Source organism: Ovis aries, chromosome 3, assembly GCF_016772045.2.
Source record: "Ovis aries strain OAR_USU_Benz2616 breed Rambouillet chromosome 3, ARS-UI_Ramb_v3.0, whole genome shotgun sequence".
Taxonomy (NCBI): Eukaryota; Metazoa; Chordata; class Mammalia; order Artiodactyla; family Bovidae; genus Ovis; species Ovis aries.
In genome coordinates, this window is record NC_056056.1 from 39,550,576 (window position 1) to 39,567,840 (window position 17,265).

General features: G+C 43.2%; 1 protein-coding gene across 14 annotated transcripts in view; it reads right to left on the reverse strand.

Moving 5' to 3' along the window:
- Positions 1 to 440: 440 nt before the first annotated feature.
- Positions 441 to 17,265, reverse strand: part of ARHGAP25 (Rho GTPase activating protein 25) — a 93,317-nt gene continuing 76,492 nt past the window's right edge. For 9 of the 14 annotated variants that reach the window (XM_060412028.1, XM_060412027.1, XM_060412025.1 and 6 more), the window contains 7 exons: positions 13,394 to 13,526; positions 12,865 to 12,942; positions 11,325 to 11,398; positions 9,640 to 9,761; positions 8,103 to 8,287; positions 3,749 to 4,275; positions 441 to 1,303 (listed from right to left, as the gene is read on the reverse strand). In XM_060412028.1, the coding sequence (XP_060268011.1) occupies positions 1,096 to 1,303; positions 3,749 to 4,275; positions 8,103 to 8,287; positions 9,640 to 9,761; positions 11,325 to 11,398; positions 12,865 to 12,942; positions 13,394 to 13,526 (1,327 nt within the window). In that variant the 3' untranslated portion in view covers positions 441 to 1,095. The remainder of the gene's footprint in view (positions 1,304 to 3,748; positions 4,276 to 8,102; positions 8,288 to 9,639; positions 9,762 to 11,324; positions 11,399 to 12,864; positions 12,943 to 13,393; positions 13,527 to 17,265) is intronic. The other 5 variants (XM_060412026.1, XM_027966672.2, XM_042245959.1 and 2 more) reach the window with 1 other exon arrangement.

A 17,265-nucleotide genomic window follows, 5' to 3' on the forward strand; every position in this document is an offset into this window, starting at 1 on the left:
GGGGTACATGATTGAAAGAGCTTAGAGACTACTCAACCAGAACGATCACAAAAACCATCAAAGACCCCACCATGCTTCCTAGGAAGGCCTGGGGCCTCATTAGGGGCCTCTGCCAGGTTGGCTTAATATAGAAGGAAAAGTCAACTCTCAGCTTTTCTCTAGTGCCTCAGGATCATTTAAAGAGTAAAATCATATGCATTTTGGTGAAACAGAAAAAATATTATTATATGACTGTTACTATCTAAACTCACAACCAGCGTCTAAAAAGAGTTGTATCATCATGGGCGTGCCCTATGCAATTGCGGCCCCTGAAATGCAAGTGGAATTGGAACACAGCCCATGTCCTGCTCACCATGTGCCTTGAGAGGGGTATCTCTGCCCTCAGGAAGGGGAGTCATTTACTCTCATAAAGGTGTTGCATGGATTACCAACAGCCCTGCTGCTTTTTCTTTCTTTATTTGAATATAATTTTCTAATGGGTTTTGCTTTCATAAATACAGTTTATTGCTTGGTTTGTCTTTGCCTAACAAAGTTTTGAGTTTCCAGCCATGGAGGGTATGCCTCATGATGGGGGTGGCAGAATGGGGTCCCAGCTTCAGCAGGTACAGCCCTTCAAAACACAGTTCCCCACCCCCAAGGCAGAGAACTCAAAAGCTGAATATTATTTTTGGCCCCTGTGTCTCAGAGACATCCCAGTCAGATATCTGACCAAGCAAGTTGTTCCACAATGGAAACAGCTAACACTTCAGTCCAGCCTGTGTCAAGGGCAGCCTGTTGCCTGTGGCCTGCATCAATCTCCACTGGACACAGCCATCCGGTTGTGGAAGGTGCCGTTTCACTCAGCTGAAACCACCGTGGAATAATGCAATCCTTTCTAATACAGCCCCAGGGGCTCAGAGCTGTCCACACAAGTCCCCACTCACTCTTATCTTCCTGCAAACTCCACTGATCTATTTATTGGGAAATGTGATGTTTTTCCCCTCCAAATGTTGTCTACCCTCTTAGGGAGTGATGTTGCTTCCTGGCTATTGGTTAGCAGCAAGAAAGGCAGCAATGCTGGGTCTCTGCAGGCGGTCTCTGTGGTTCCTGGGATCCTCAAGCGTCAATCTTGGGTTCCTTCATTGATTTGACAAACTCCTTGACCTCCTCTTCCAAGGCCTTGTTTCTCTTCTCCACATCCTCCCGGGAGCGTTCCACGTTGCGGAGGCTGATTTCCAAGGCTGCTGACTTCTTCTTCTCATTCTCCAGTTCTTCATTGAGCCTCACCACCTTAGCCCACACGTCATAATTTTCCTTCTCGAGGCTACAAAGAAGGGAAGAAAAGAATGGGATGACAAGGCATGACCTCTAGACTCTCCCTACGGCCTTGCCCACCGCCACCCTGTCCATTTCACCTTCCACATCACAAGGCCCATCTCCAGCCTGTGCCTCCTAGTGTGTCCCACCCCGGACAGGAGGACTTCCCAGTAAACCTGAACTCCCAGAGCGCATTCCTGCTCCTCTTCTGTCATTTATCATCCATCCTGTGACATCTTGTGTTGTTTTACATGTCGTTTTGTGTTTTGTATCTTCCACCACACTATAAAGTCTTTGAATGAAGATACCACCTCTAATATTTTCAGCCCACTAGAGCCTTACATCTGTCCTGCTCTGTGGAAGTGTTGATTAACAGCTGACTCTCACCCAGATTCTGTGTGTACGGATCACCAGCCCCTGTGTACACACGTGTGCCTTCTCATCCTGCTCCACGCAGACCACGGACCAGAGCCTTCTCTCATGAAGGGTCCTGGAGACCAAGATTTGGAGAATCCAGGGAGCTGCTCTTAGAGAGCAATGGTCTTGCCAGCCCCACCCACCCTTCTGAATCCCACTCAAAGTGCAAGATCTGCTGGATTCCTGAATTCCCAGGATTTTCACTGTTATTGCCCCAAATCATAGTCTCATCCCAGGTGCCTATCTGTCCCCCTTCAGGCTGTGTTGAATTAACCCTTTAAAATGAGCATACATGTTACATTTTAAAACCACAGTAGGGAATTTCAGGCCTGTGAGGAGAATGTGATTAGAAAAGTTGCTTCAGAGTTTCATTCTGAGATAATGCCTCCATGCTACCCAATAGCAGAAACATTCTTAAATGGAGACTTGAGCTCCTGTTTGAGCCCATCCCTGGGCTCTGCTGGTGGCTCAGATGGTAAGGAATCTGCCTGCAATGCAGGAGACCCATTTCTAGCCTGTGCAGGAGACCCCGGTTCGCTCCCTGGGTTGGGAAGATCCCCTAAAGAAGGGAATGGCAACCTACTCCAGTATTCTTGTCTGGTGAATTCCATGGACAGAGAAGCCTGGCAGGCTATTGTCCATGGGGTCGCAAAGAGTTGAACACAACTGAGCAACTAACACTTTCACTGGCTTCTAACTTCAAGGGCCTAGTCGATGCTGCACGTAATGGCCTCTCATCAGAGCATTGCCTACCTCTGCCCATTTCTTCTTAAAGCCAAATTAGACATTCCTCTGGAATCCACATTGCAGGAAGATTCTTTCCCATCTTCCCTAGTGGCACAGACAGTAAAGAATCTACTTGCAACGTGGGAGAGCCAGGTTTGATCCCTGACTTGGGAAGATACTTGGCAGGAGGAAATAGCAACCCACTCCAGTGTTCTTGTCTAGGAAATCCCATGGACAGAGGAGTCTGGTGGGTTACAGTCCATGGGGTTGCGAAGAGTCAGACACGAGTGACTGACTAACACTTTTACTTTCTGGAATCCTGCTCATCACAAATCTAGTTTTCTTCTCAGAGTTCTCCACATCCCTCTTGCTTAGAGGGCAACCTCACGAGACACTGCTAGATCTTGGCCACTGATTCCAGTGGTGGAGACGTAGAATCTGAGTGGGCTTGGGAGGGTGGCTGACCCAGGTTCAAATCCCAGCCCCATCAATGATTAGCTGTGCAACCTTTAAGAACCTTTTTATACTTCCCAAACTCTTATTTCTTCTGTAAAATGAGGGTTTTACCTATTTCACCTGATTACTGAAGGGATTATATGAGAAGGGATGTCTGAAGCGTGAATATTAGAGCAAGTATCATAGACTGAGTCCTCTTTCCTCTCCCACGGAGGAGTGGGGAACCCCCACTTCCCACCCAATTTTGGATTCAGAGGACTTTGTCCCCTTCAGGAGGAGTGGCCACCTTAATAAATATTTGTAGAGTTGGTGAATGACATTAATACAAAAAAGTTTTGAAATTTCTCTTAATGTTTTAAGGCAAATGCATGAGATTCTTTGTGATCCCATGGACTACAGTCCCCTAGACTCCTGTGTCCATGAATTTTCCAGGCAAGAATACCAGAGTGGGTTGCCATTTCCTCCTCCAGGGGTTCTTTCCAACTCAGGGATCGAATCTGCCTCCCATGTGTTTCCTGCATTGGCAGGCACATTCTTTACCACTACTTCACCTGGGAAGCTTGTATTAAGGCATGTTGATGCTTAAAGAATCACTTTCTGGAAATAGCTGGTTAAGCTACTTAAGCTACATACTTACTTTTCCATGACTTTAATCTAAAGTTCAGTGTTTTCACTAATTTGGTCATCTCCTCAATCCCTTTGCCCTTGTTCTTCATTAGGCCAGACTACTTACTATAGAAACTGTTGTCTATAATTGAAGTTTCATGATGTCACTCCTTTGGCAGAGAAAAATCCCTATTTGCTTTTAATATGGAAACAAGTGGCTGCCCAAGCCCCTCTGGGGATGACTTACTTTTTAATCTCTTCCTCATACATTTGCTTCTGTGTTTCTATTTCCTTTTGCAGCTCCTGGACCATCCTCTGCAAAGATTCAAGTTCCTCTTCACCAGAGACTTTTTTCCCAGGCCCAGTTTCAGAGTTTAGGCTGGCAAGAGCATCTCTCTTGGAGTCACAGGCCTGGGGTGAGAGTGCACTGGCTTCATCCCCAGGGGACCCGGGCTGGGTGGGGACGTTATCATAGGTAGAAGTCCGCTGGGAGTCGAAAAACTGCGGCATGCCTTGAGACATCGTTCTCCTGTGCCCATCCCCAGCCTTTGCCTCCAAAGAAGATGACCAGAATTCATTTTTAAAGATCTCTGCTTTGCAGCTGTTGGCACCTTGCAAAGCTGAGGTCAAGAAGCATTTCCGGTTTGGGAGTGTCTGAGTCCTTTTTCGTGATTGCAGCTTCCAATCTCCTGGCTTGTCCCTGGATGTTTTGTCTTCTAGACACCTGTCGTTCGGCTGTTGTCCAGTGGGGCTGGTTGCATCTGAGTCACTGGCCTAAAAAAAAAAAAAGGCCACGGATGTTACATGGGTTTTTACACAAGTGTCATGTTCTCAGGATAAGGATGAATAACTTGAAAGAAGGTGCATCTATGAAACTTCAGAAGACCATCTCTTTTATGTCCTTGGTATTTTCTTTATTATTGTATTTTAGATTAGAGGATAACTACTTAACCATTGTGATGGTCTTTGCCACACATCAGCATGAATTGGCCATAGGTATACATATGTCCCTTCCTTCTTGAACCCCCCCTTCCATCGTCCACCCCATCCCACCCCTCTAAATTGTCAGAGAGCACTGACTTTGAGTTCCCTGCATCTTACATTAGACTCCCAGTGGCTATGTATTTTACATATGGCAATGTGTATGTTTCAATGCTATTCTCTCAAATCATCCCCCCTCTCCTTCCCTCACTGTGTCCAAAAGTCTGTTCTTTATGACTGTGTCTCTTTTGCTGTCCTGCATATACGACTGTCAATACTATCTTTCCAGATTCCATATATACGTGTTAATATATGATATTTACCTTTATGACTTGCTTCACTCTGCAAAATAAGCTCTAGGTTCATCCAGCTCATTAGAACTGACTCAAATGCATTCCTTTTTACAGCTGAGTAATATTCCATTGTGTATATGTACCACAACTTCTTTATCCATTCATCTGTCGATGGACATCCAGGTTGCTTCCATGTCCTAGCTATTATAAATAGTACTGCAATGAGCATTGGAGTACATGTGTATTTTTCAGTTATGTTTTCCTCAGGATATATGTCCAGTAGTGGGATTGCTGGGTTGTATGGTAGTTTTATTCCTAGTTTATTAAGGAATCTCCAGATTGTTCTTCATAGTGGCTGTATCAATTTGCATTCCCATGAACAGTGTAGGAGGGTTCCCTTTTCTCCCCACTCTCTAGCATTTATTGTTTGTAAATGGTCATCATTTTTGATGATGACCATTCTGACTGGTATAAAATGATACCTCATTGTAGTTCTGATTGGCATTTCTCTAATAATGAGCAATGTTGAGCATCTTTCCATGTGTTTCTTAGCCATCTATATGTCTTCTTTGGAGAAATGTCTGTTTAGGTAAGAAGACCATCTCTTAATTTGTCACATTAGTTGATTTTCTGCCTGGCATTTTTTTTTTCAGAAGAATATTACATAAATACTTGAAGGAACTCATGCTCTAGAAGTGAAATGCTGAATAAAATCAATTGCTTGTGGGAAAGAGTCCTAAAATAGGATCTTTTAAAATAACCTTAGAATGGGGAGGCTTTTCCATGACCCAGATCCAGAAACCATAAAAGAAAAGTTTGATAAATCCAATCTACATGGGTTTCCATGATTTCCCAAATTAAAAGTAAGCCACAGAAATCACTATATGCTAAATCAAAAAAGAATTAACAAACTAACAAAAATATTTGCAATGTCTATCACAGACAATAGGCTATTTTCCCTAATACATTAAGTTCATAAAATTTGAGAAGACGATGACCAATAATCAATAGAGACATAGGCAAAGAACAAGGTCAGATGGCTTATGTAGGAAAATACAACTGGTCCTTACACATAAGAAAACAATGTTTGGATTCTCTTATAACAGGAAAACTTCAAAATTAAAATTAATGAAATATCAGTTCTTTCCTATCAGATGGGAACCGCCACCCCCTGAAAGCTAACATACTCTGCTGGGAAAAGTGTAGGGAAATAGATTATTTCATGCATCACTGGTGGAAGTACAAAAGAGGACAACCACTATTTAACAATTTTAATTCAAATTACATATTACAAATCTATTTACTCTCTGACTCATCAATCCCACTTCGAGGAATTTATCTCAGAAATATATCTGTCTGAGCATGAAATAAAGCATGGTCAAGATTATTTGTGGCATCCTTGTTTGTAGCATAAAGGAATAAAAGTAACCTGCTCATCTATTGGGGTTGGCTGAGTAGATCATGGTACATGCACAGAATGGAATACCATGTGTGTTAGTCACTCAGTCATGTCCGACTCTGTGACCACATGGACTGTGGTCTGCCAGGCTCCTCTGCTCATGGAATTCTCCAGGCAAGAATATTGGAGTGGGTTGCCATGCCCTTCTCTAGGGGATCTTCTTGACCCAGGGATCAAACCTGGGTCTTCTGCATTGCAGGCAGATTCTTTACCATCATACATCTGCCAAAAACACAGTTTATGAAGTTGCTGTCTATGTATTGACATGAAAATGTCTCCAGGGTATGCCATTAAACAGAAAAATTCAAGATACAGAGTAGCATGTGTGTATGCCTGTGTGTGTGTGTGTGTGTGTGTGAAGGGAGAGAATGAGTATGTTATACCTTGTATAAAAAGGGAAGTAACTAACAGTTTACATTCATATTTACTTAAGTTTTCATAAAGGAACGTTGGGAGGACAAAATAGGAACTGATAAAGGCAGGGAAGAATGAGGTGGGTGGAGAGAGCAGAGGGAGCTGAAGTTCTAAACATATCTTTTTCTTTTGTTTTGACGTTTTTGTATCATGGACATATATGTTTAGATTAAATTAAGAAGAAAGAGAAAAAGACTGAGCCCTAAGTGTAAAATCAGAAAGTCAGGGCTCAAGCTGTCATTCGAGGCTTCCAGCTTATCACCTGCGTCAGCAACCCCACCTGGAATCAGAAGGGCCTGGGCCCTGAGATGCAAACTGGGTCTAAGTCCCACTCTCCTGCCATTCTAGTACCATCACCTTGGGCTAGCTGGTCGACCTCCCCGAGACTCAGCTCCTCAGCTCTAAGATGTGTAAGATAAATTCTGCCCTACAGAGGAAGGGTGACGACTCCAGACGTGATCTATTTAAGGTCTCCAGCACAGTGCCTCTCTTTAGTGTTACACTAAATACAGAAACCTGTCAAATGAGCAAAATGGCCACTCTCAAGGATGTCCAGGATGATTTCACTACATGAAGTAGGAACATTTCTAAATATTAATTTGATTTTAGAGTATTAGTAAGATGCACTGTATCCAGACAGGCATCACCCAAGAAAAATCACAACCACCACCACCTTTTTTTGCAATACGTTCTTCATCATCCACAGGATTAACAGTACTGTAGGCAACGGACAGCACCTGGTCGACTGGGAATTCTAGATCCATGACTTGGTCACACATCAAGAATCAAGCTGCTACATAAAGTTCACATGTTCTTTTAAAAAATATTTGTTGCTCTAAAGATGTGAAAATAGTTGAGCTTTGTAAATTGTTGGCCTTAGTCTAAATTTCAGAGTCTGCAGAGTTTTTTGACATTGTGAACGTGAGCCGCAATCCTTCAGTACAGAGGAGGTGGTTGACATTGCTGAGACAGCTTATCAGGGAAAGGGAAATAATACACAAACACATCACATACTCTGAGAAAGAAATCACGTTTCATGGCTTAGCAGGAAACCAGTTCTCTCTGGACTTTCACCCGGAATTTTCAACAACTCTCACTGAAACGTTTACACTGTGGTATACATTAATTTCGCTATCAAACTTCCCTGGACTGCATTTGAAAGAGTTTCCTTTTTAATGCAGGCTTCAGTGAGGACTCCCGTTGCTTAGTCACTGGGGGGTGGGCACACACGTCACTAATCCATCTCCAGGATACCAACAGAAACTAGGTTTTGAAAGAGGCCAGGCTTTCAAGATGCATTCAAATGAGTCTATACCAGCTGCGTCCACTGCCACAGCATCTCCCAGGACTCCCCAGATTGCCAGCCCAGAGCAGCTCTTACATGGAATGACCTGGACTGAAGGAAGAGTTGGATGGAAAGAGGAAGGTTTTCTACACCTTACCATGTTACTTACACTGTCTGTCCTAGAAATTGGAGGGTCCTCAGTGGCATCCCAGCCCACAGAGCTTCGTGCAACTGGAGGTTTCTTGGGGTCATTTTGGGGGGCAGGGGGGGATAAAGGTGCATCCTTGGACTTGGGGAAAAGGACTTCATGGTCTCTGATCATCATAGTCATCACTCTTTGGATCTGAGGAGTCCCTGAAAGAAAGAAGAAAGAGATTTGTAGTGCAAGACCATGGGCAGGGGGCAGGCAGTCCTCAAGGGTCTCCACCCATGAGATGTCACTAAACTTGACTCTAAAACCACATGGCCCCCAAGGACTTCAGTTATTCTTCACAGGACCCTTCTTAATTACTTGGGATAGGGGATCCTGAAAAGGATGAGACAAAAGCATATGGGACCAGGGTGAAAAAGGGTTGTTTTCAGCCTACAGTCCTCTGCATCGTCTTTGATTAGGAAATAGGGAATACAACAAGAAAGAAAATGAAGACATCTTTCTCTCCTAATGTGGTCCTCAATATGACATCTGATTTCTTACTGCACATATACCTAATGTGTGCCAAGCATACTGTCTCCCCGAAATCATGGCAGACATCAATACTCTGTGTCAGGACTCTTCACTGAACTAAGACACAGCCTCAGAAGTCTTTTCAACACAGCTTTACAAGTAGCCTCTTTCTGAGGTGTCTTATAAAATTACATTTGTTCGCACTCTCTGGTTCAGTTCAGTTCAGTTCAGTTCAGTTGCTCAGTCGTGTCCAACTCTTTGCGACCCCATGAATCGCAGCAAGCCAGGCCTCCCTGTCCATCACCAACTCCCGGAGTTCACTCAGACTCACATCCATTGAGTCAGTGATGCCATCCAGCCATCTCATCCTCTGTCGTCCCCTTAAAAGTCCTCCTGCCCCCAATCCCTCCCAGCATCAGTCTTTTCCAATGAGTCAACTCTTCGCATAAGGTGGCCAAAGTACTGGAGTTTCAGCTTTAGCATCACTTCTTCCAAAGAAATCCCAGGACTGATCTCCTCCAGAATGGACTGGTTGGATCTCCTTGCAGTCCAAGGGACTCTCAAGAGTCTTCTCCAACACCACACTTCAAAAGCATCAATTCTTCGGTGCTCAGCCTTCTTCACAGTCCAACTCTCACATCCATACATGACCACAGGAAAAACCATAGCCTTGACTAGACGGACCTTAGTCGGCAAAGTAACGTCTCTGCTTTTGAATATGCTATCTAGGTTGGTTATAACTTTTCTTCCAAGGAGTAAGCGTCTTTTAATTTCATGAGTGTTTAAAAATACTAAAAGACTAAGAAACACCAGCTAAATGTTTTTGTGCTAGCCTACCATACTGTGTGATGACTGGTAAATCTCTAACCTCTCTGCTCTGTTGTGACGCAGAAAATAAACTGCCTGCTGATTCCACAGGGTTATTTTACAACTTAGATAAGATAATCTACAGAAAATGCTCAGCAAATTGCAGAGCAATTTGGTAGTGATGTCACTGTTATTACTTCCTCTGCCCCTGCCATCACCATGGGACCAGCGGTACCTCTCATGATCACAGCAGGGTCCTCAACCTTCGACCTGATGAGATTCACACCAATCACAGTAGCCAGATTGTCCACGCTCATTTTGTTAACTCCACAGTTCAGCTGGATTTCATGGAGGAACCTGTGGGCAGCCAGGATATCCCAGAGTGGGAGATAAGAAGTTGCCACAAGGAAGTACTTCCAGGTACCAACAAGATCACAGAGGTATGTCTCAACTCTTTCCTCCTGGTCTCAGGAATGGGACCAGTCTGCTTTGACTACAGGAATTTGGCTTTGTCTCGAAAGAGTCAAGATCAAGGAAGACGAGAAACAAGCAGCCCAGCTGCTGAGGGTGGTGTAGGGGCCAAGGGTGGATAGGAAATTACTTTGGCATGAAGCATGGCCCCGTGCAAGGAGCTAAGAGGAAATGAGAAAGACTAAAATGGGTGCAGACCATGACTAGTCTTCACTTTACAGGCTTATCTCCCAGGCTCTCTGTACATCCCAGCTGAGTCCAGAGAAGAAAATGTTATAGTGAGATTTCATAAATGGGAACTCATGATCCCTCCTTGCTCTCATCCTCAGAGTACACCACTGAGCATCTCAAATTTTCAGCAGGTACTCAAAAACTAACAATGAATTTTCACTATAATTCTACCCAGTTGAGGCATGAAGCTCTCAGACTCATTATTTAAAAAAAACAACAACACACACACACACACACACACAAAACCCTGAAAAGATCAGCAAAGGGATTTCTAAATACTATCTCTAAAAAACACTTTTAAAGGAATAGGCTGAAATAATATAAAATTCCCAATATGGAGAAATTCTCAGAGAAGGGTGTGGTGTCCAAATGAGGAAACTTTATGGAATATTACGGAGTCATATATAACCCTATTTTGCGACATAGGAAAATTCTCAAACTATAATGTTTAGCCAAAAGAAGCAGGTTACAAATATATATATTATTAACATATATACATATTTCTAATTTGGTATAAAAATTGTTTCCTTATTATTTATATTGATAGATGTGAAGATCTAGCACATTCAGAAGGAAACACACTCAAATGTTAATAGTGATTTTTGCTGCGTGAGTGGACTTGGGGTAATTTTTGTTTATATACAGCACTTTGTATTTTGCTGGTTTCCAAACCAAGCATCTATCTCTTTTATAATTGGGAAACAATAGAAAATATTTTAAAAAAATAAAGAGAAATTCAGCTATGTCTGAGATGGAGATCCAGGTTCCCAACTCAGCCTGATCTGGGTCAATCCACATACCATGTGTTGCCACAAAGTGAGCACACAGCAGGTCCTCAGAAAGGGAACTAAGAAAGATGGCCTGGAATGAATGCCTCTGGGTGCTAAGCTGTGATCCAGAGTCAAGAAAATGGGAGATAATTCTAGAAAAATTATAAGGATTCTGGGTTCTAATGCCTGTCCCAGGATTCTGGGCAGCCCTGGAGTAGGTTTGAAGGAGGATGTATGTTTCCTTTTAATGTTGATCAGATTTTCAGGGGATCCTTTAAATTATCTTGGGGTCACAGGAAACTACCTCAGTGGTATGTGAATAGAGTTGATCTTCCAAACGTCTGAAACAAAATCTCTTGAGTTCACAGAGATACTCTTTCCTCCTCTAAATGGGGGCTTCTTTCTGGTGTGGCTGAAAATTATGGAGCTGATTCCAGGGGCCTCTTACCTGCAGATGTAGCTCAGGAGGCTATAGTTGTTTCGGGGAAGAAGAGAGAGCTGTTTTATCAACTCCTGCTGGGCCTGGGAAGAGATTTCAACACCAGTGAATGAGGCTGCTCACTTGCCAGCAATGGGACCCTGGAACATAATTGGGGTTTATCTCTGCAGGAGCAACACTTTGGCAGTCAATCCTGTCTGTCTCCATAGTTTTCTATGTTTTTTGAAAAAATGTTTCATTTTGAAATAACTATAAGTCCCCAGGAAGCTGCAAAAACAGCATGGAGATGCTCATTGCTTTTTGTACAGTGTATTTCTTTATTCATCTGCAATTATGCTCTCCTCCCCACCTCGGAGCTACTCTAAGGCAAGAACTAAGTGATAACAATACTCACAATAATTGTTTGTTTCGTAAATGCTAGAGATGTAACACTCCAATAAAGAACTGGACCAGAACCAAATGCCCCCCAAGTAACTTCAAATGTATTGAGAAGGAGGGTGCTTCTGAGAACTGGGATTTCAAGCAATATGGTTTTCCTGGAACACACTGGGACACAAGGCCAGGATGACCAGCCTGGAGGGCAGGTGAGAGGTCTGAAGGTTAGAGCTCCATGATGACACTGAACGTCAGAGAGAGTCACACAAGGCGTGCATGTGCCATGAAGAAGGACTGAAAACTTTCTTTCCTCTTTTCACTCATAGTACCTGCAGGGGTTGCCGTCACTATTTTCTTAAGATTTTATTTTAATGTAGATCATTATTAAAGTACTTATTGAATTTGTTACATTGTCGCTTCTGTTTTATGTTTTGGTTGATTCTGGCTGCAAGGCATGTGGAATCTTAGCTCCCTAACCAGGGATGGAACCCACATCCCCTGCAATGGAAAGTGAAGTCTTAACCCCTGGACCACCAGGGAAGTCCCGAATCAATAATTTTAAAATGTGACTCACTTGTGACACATATCCCTTGGTTCTCAAAATGATCCTGTTATGAAATCTAAGTTTGTACTGTCTAACACGACAGCAACTTGCCACATGTGACTATTATAAAATATAATAAAATTAGAAATGTTGTTCCTTAGTTACACTAGCCACATTTCAAGCACCTAGTGGCCACATACAATGAGCAGTTACTACATTGGACAGCACAGCTATGTAACAGTTCAATCATTGTAGAAAGTTCTCTTGGTCTAAGAACATAAACTGAGTCTTACAGAAGATACATCATTTGCTATTAATAAACGGCAGAATCAAAGTTAAATTTATTGCAAGTTTTTCTGTGCACCATTTTGCCAGAGAGAGCTTTTACCTTAGTAGTGCTAAACACAAATCTCCCCCCGCCCCCAATGTGGGGAGTTAGACCCCTTTAATAGCTGTGTAATACAAACGCATTCATGGACCATTTAGTTTTGCAAATCTTGATTAAAAACCATGAAGGTTTTATCGTTGTCAGTAGGGTTTTACTGGTTTATTTGCTGGTTGGTTAGTTTGTTTAACATGATTCTAATGTGGTTAACTGTTGACTCTAAGGCCTTTAAGGAAACAATTTACCTGAGGATCAAAACTCCTGCTGGTGAAGACCTTTGTGATGTTGCAGACAGGAACTGTAGGCCCTGCAGGCAGCTGTGGCTGAAATGAGCCAAGGAAAGTTCCTGTCCTTCCTCTCCCTGGCATATGTTCCTCATATACCCACGCCTGTCATGCATGGTATCACAAAGCTAGAACACTCAGGCCCCGCATCTGCCCTCTAGGTTGATCAGTCTGTCTTTCTGTTCCAGCAGGTTTCAGCAAGGCCATATTGCTTGAAACCTTCTCAGAAGCATTCTCCTTCTCTTACTGGCTTTAAGGTGACTTGAGGGTATTTGATGATAGTCCAATTCTTTGTTGGAGTGTGACATCCCATAAAGACTGTCACCGTGATTGGTTTCATTTGACTTTTTGCTGTTGAGAAAGTTCTAGCTCAACAAAGTATCTCACCAAAAGGTCCACCCTGACCCATTGTTGCTTGCCTACCAGACTAGTGTTCAGTAACCATTACCTTCTTCCAAAGTAGGACAACTTACTCTAATGACATACAAACCTTTGCCTCATCTGAATTCATGAGCTGCCCACAGAGCAGGAACCCATCGTACTGGCTCCAGGGAACCACGGGCTCTGGGAGGTCTCGGAGGTAGAGCTTCAGCAGGGAGGCCACCGTGTGGACATCTGTATCTCTGGAAGAAAATAAGCAATGCTTTTTGAAAGTAAAGTTCCAGAATTCTCCTCACCTCCCTGCTGGTGATCCACTGAATAAAATCCCAGATCCTCAAAAGGAAATTTTGCAAAGGAGTAGACTTAGCAACATCAGCAGCAGAGTTTAATAAAGACACATTTGACTAAAATATTTTTGCTACTCCCCCTTCTGGAATAACAATCCCCGACACCATTTCCTTTATCTCTTCTATCTAAGTGCCTCAAAGATAAGTTGAAGGTCTACTTTTCCATTAAACCTGTTAAACTGTATAACCTTCATTGCTTTCTTCTTTCTCTAAGTCACTTCAGTTCAGTTCAGTTCAGTCGCTCAGTCGTGTCCAACTCTTTGTGACCCCATGAATTGCAGCATGCCAGGCCTCCCTGTCCATCACCAACTCCCAGAGTTCACTCAGACTCACGTCCATCAAGTCAGTGATGCCATCCAGCCATCTCATCCTCTGTTGTCCCCTTCTCCTCCTGCCCCCAATCTCTCCCAGCATCAGAGTCTTTTCCAATGAGTCAACTCTTCACATGAGGTGGCCAAAGTACTGGAGTTTCAGCTTCAGCATCATTCCTTCCAAAGAAATCCCAGGGCTGATCTCCTTCAGAATGGACTGGTTGGATCTCCTTACAGTCCAAGGGACTCTCAAGAGTCTTCTCCAACACCACAGTTCAAAAGCATCAATTCTTCGGCTAAGTCACTTAGTATACTACAATTTAGCATTTTCTATGTAGTTTATAGCTTTTCATGTGATAACTCATTTATAGCTCTGGCCCATTGCTCTCTTTAATCCCTCAGAGAGCTTAACATAGTTCTGGGGTTCATTCATATATTTACATGATCATTTATTCAACACTTGCTCTCAACAGCAAGTGTTGAGAGAACCTACTAGGTTCAGGATACTAGGTCAGATATAGGGATTTCAGCAGTGAACCCTGAAATACCTGAAACACACAAGACATCTGTCTTCATGGAGTAACAAAGCTGTATAGACTCAAATGTTACCAAGTCATTATAATACTATGTGGTTAGTGCAAAGACAAGGGAAGTTCAGGACCTGGGACTGCATCGAAATGTAGAAAAGGGATATCCAACATAGAATTGGGGAGTCCTGGGAGACGCTTCAGAAAAGATTTGAAGAATGATGAGGAATTAGGGCATGGGCCAGGCAGCACATTATCAACAAGGAGGATGGAGGCAAGACTGGGTAAACCATGGCCCAGAAGCCAAATCTGGCCCATTGCCCTTATATGTATATCCTGTGAGCTAAGAATGGGCTTTACATTTTTAAATGGTTGGGGGGGGGGGTGTCAAAAGAAGAATATTTAATGGCAAGTGAAAAATCATATGAAATTTGAAGTTCAGCATCCATAAATAAAGTGTTATAGGAGCACAGCCATGCTCATTCATTTTTGTATTGTCTTCAGCTGATTTCATGCTATAAGAACAGAGTTGAGTAGCTGTAGTAGATACTGTCTGACCCACAAAGCCTAAATATTTTATTTGTGGCCCTTTAAGAAAAGTCTACTGATCTCTGGGGTTTATGGAGCTATTGCATTTATCCCACAGCTCTATAAGAGAAAATGAGTCTGAATATACCATAAACTTGAAGCTCAATAGTGAAAAAACATATGCTTATTTCATTCATATCAAGAAAAACTGGTCATGCACCCCACTGTTCATAACAGCACTATTTATAATAGCCAAGAAATGGAAGCGGTCTAAATGTCCATTGACAGATGAATGGATAAAGAAGATGTGCTATATATATGCACAATGGAATGTTACTCTGCCTTTAAAAGAAATCTTATAATGCAATTTGCAGCAACATGGATGGAGCTAGAGATTATACTAAGTAAAGTAAGTCAGATAGAGAAAGACAAATATACGATATCACTTATATGTGGAATCTAAAACAATGGTACAAATGGACTTACTTACAAAACAGAAATAGACTCATAGACATAGAAAACAAACTCATGGTTACCAAAGGAAGAAGGAGAGTTGGGGTAAATTGGGAGTCTGGGATTAACATATACACACTGCTGCTGCTGCTGCTAAGTCACTTCAGTTGTGTCCGACTCTGTGCGACCCCATAGACAGCAGCCCATGAGGCTCCCCCGTCCCTGGGATTCTCCAGGCAAGAACACTGGAGTGGGTTGCCATTGCCTTCTCCCTCCAATGCATGAAAGTGAAGTTGCTACTACATATAAAATACATAAACAAGAAGGACTACTGCATAGCACAGGGAACGACAGTCCACATCTTGTGATAACCCATAACGGAAGAGACTATGAGAAAGAATAGACATATATGTGTGTGTGACTGAACCACTTGGCTGTGCACTTGAAACACTGTAAATCAACTATGCTTCAATTAAAACAGAAAGAAAAAGAAAAACTGGTGTTTGTAAGAGACAGCCCCAGTAGTATTTTGAAAAGCTGTGATGTGGTAAAAGGTTCAGCTGATCTGAGTGCTTCCTGGACATCAGCAATGGGGGATACAGAAGTGGATGGGCTGGGTGGGAGCCACTTTTGGAGGACGGCCAGGGGGGGTGGATTTGTGCATGAGGAGGTGAAGGCAGGCATTTGAGGCCTCAGAAACCAGAACATCACGGCTTGACTGTGGAGCTCTCGGTCTTGACATTTCATGTAAATGTTTTCTCTTTGGTTTGTTTTGACGGCTGGTGGTTGGGGCTGCCTTCTGAAAAGACTCCAGCCTTTGCGGCCCGTGAACTCTAACTCCAAAGCAGAACTCCAGCAAGCACAGAGCCCTGCCTCTGCTCCACTGCTGCCCTCAGGAAACCAGGGGTGGGGACTATTCACTTAAAGGTGGGGATTCTGGAAAAGACTTCCCTGCTGAGTCACTGCCTAAAAATACCTTGGCAAAGCCCTCTCATCAAAACGCAGGAGAAGTTCCCCAGAAAACAGCATCTGACACTTTGCAGAGCAGCATTCTCCTAAGTCCAGAAATCTCCTTTGTCCCAAGGCCCCTGAATCACTGTCCACCCAATGGGCATCTCTGGTTTGATTGAAGCCCTTCCCCTTCCCCACATCCTCTCATCTTACTCTGCAAGTGCCCCTGGAATGCCTGTAAGTCCTGCCCCTCCTTTCCCCGCCCTGTTCCGGAAGGCCATCGTCTTTTGCCAGGATTCTGCCCCAGCCCCTATTTGGCTTCCTGCTGCCACGACTCCATTCTCCAATGCATCGTCCGTCATGTGGCACAGCCCCCAAAACTCAGAACACACCCACAGAACAAACACAGAAAACAAAGAATTTGAAGTGAGAAAAATAGTATAGATAATACATCAAGATCCAGAAACTTTTGAAGATAAACACAACCACAAAAAAGTCAAACTTTATAGATAGCTCAATTAGGAGAAGGTAATAGCCAACATTAGAAAAGAGAAAGGGACTGTAACCACAGATACAGGATTGATACTTCAAAGTTATCATCAAAAAACACAGTTAGCCATCTAAATCATCATAGAATATTACAATCCACTGAAAGCTTTCCAGTTCATTTTGCCAGGGGAAGATAATTCCACTTGGTTTCGCTAAATCCTTAGGCTTGTTTATTGTATCTCAGATTAAGTGCCATTTTGGGGTGAAAGCAAGAATACTGGAGTGGGTTGCCAAGGCCCCCCTCCTCCCAGGGGATCTTCCAAACCCAGGGATGGAACCCAGGTCTCCTGCATTGCAGGCGGATTCTTTACTGTC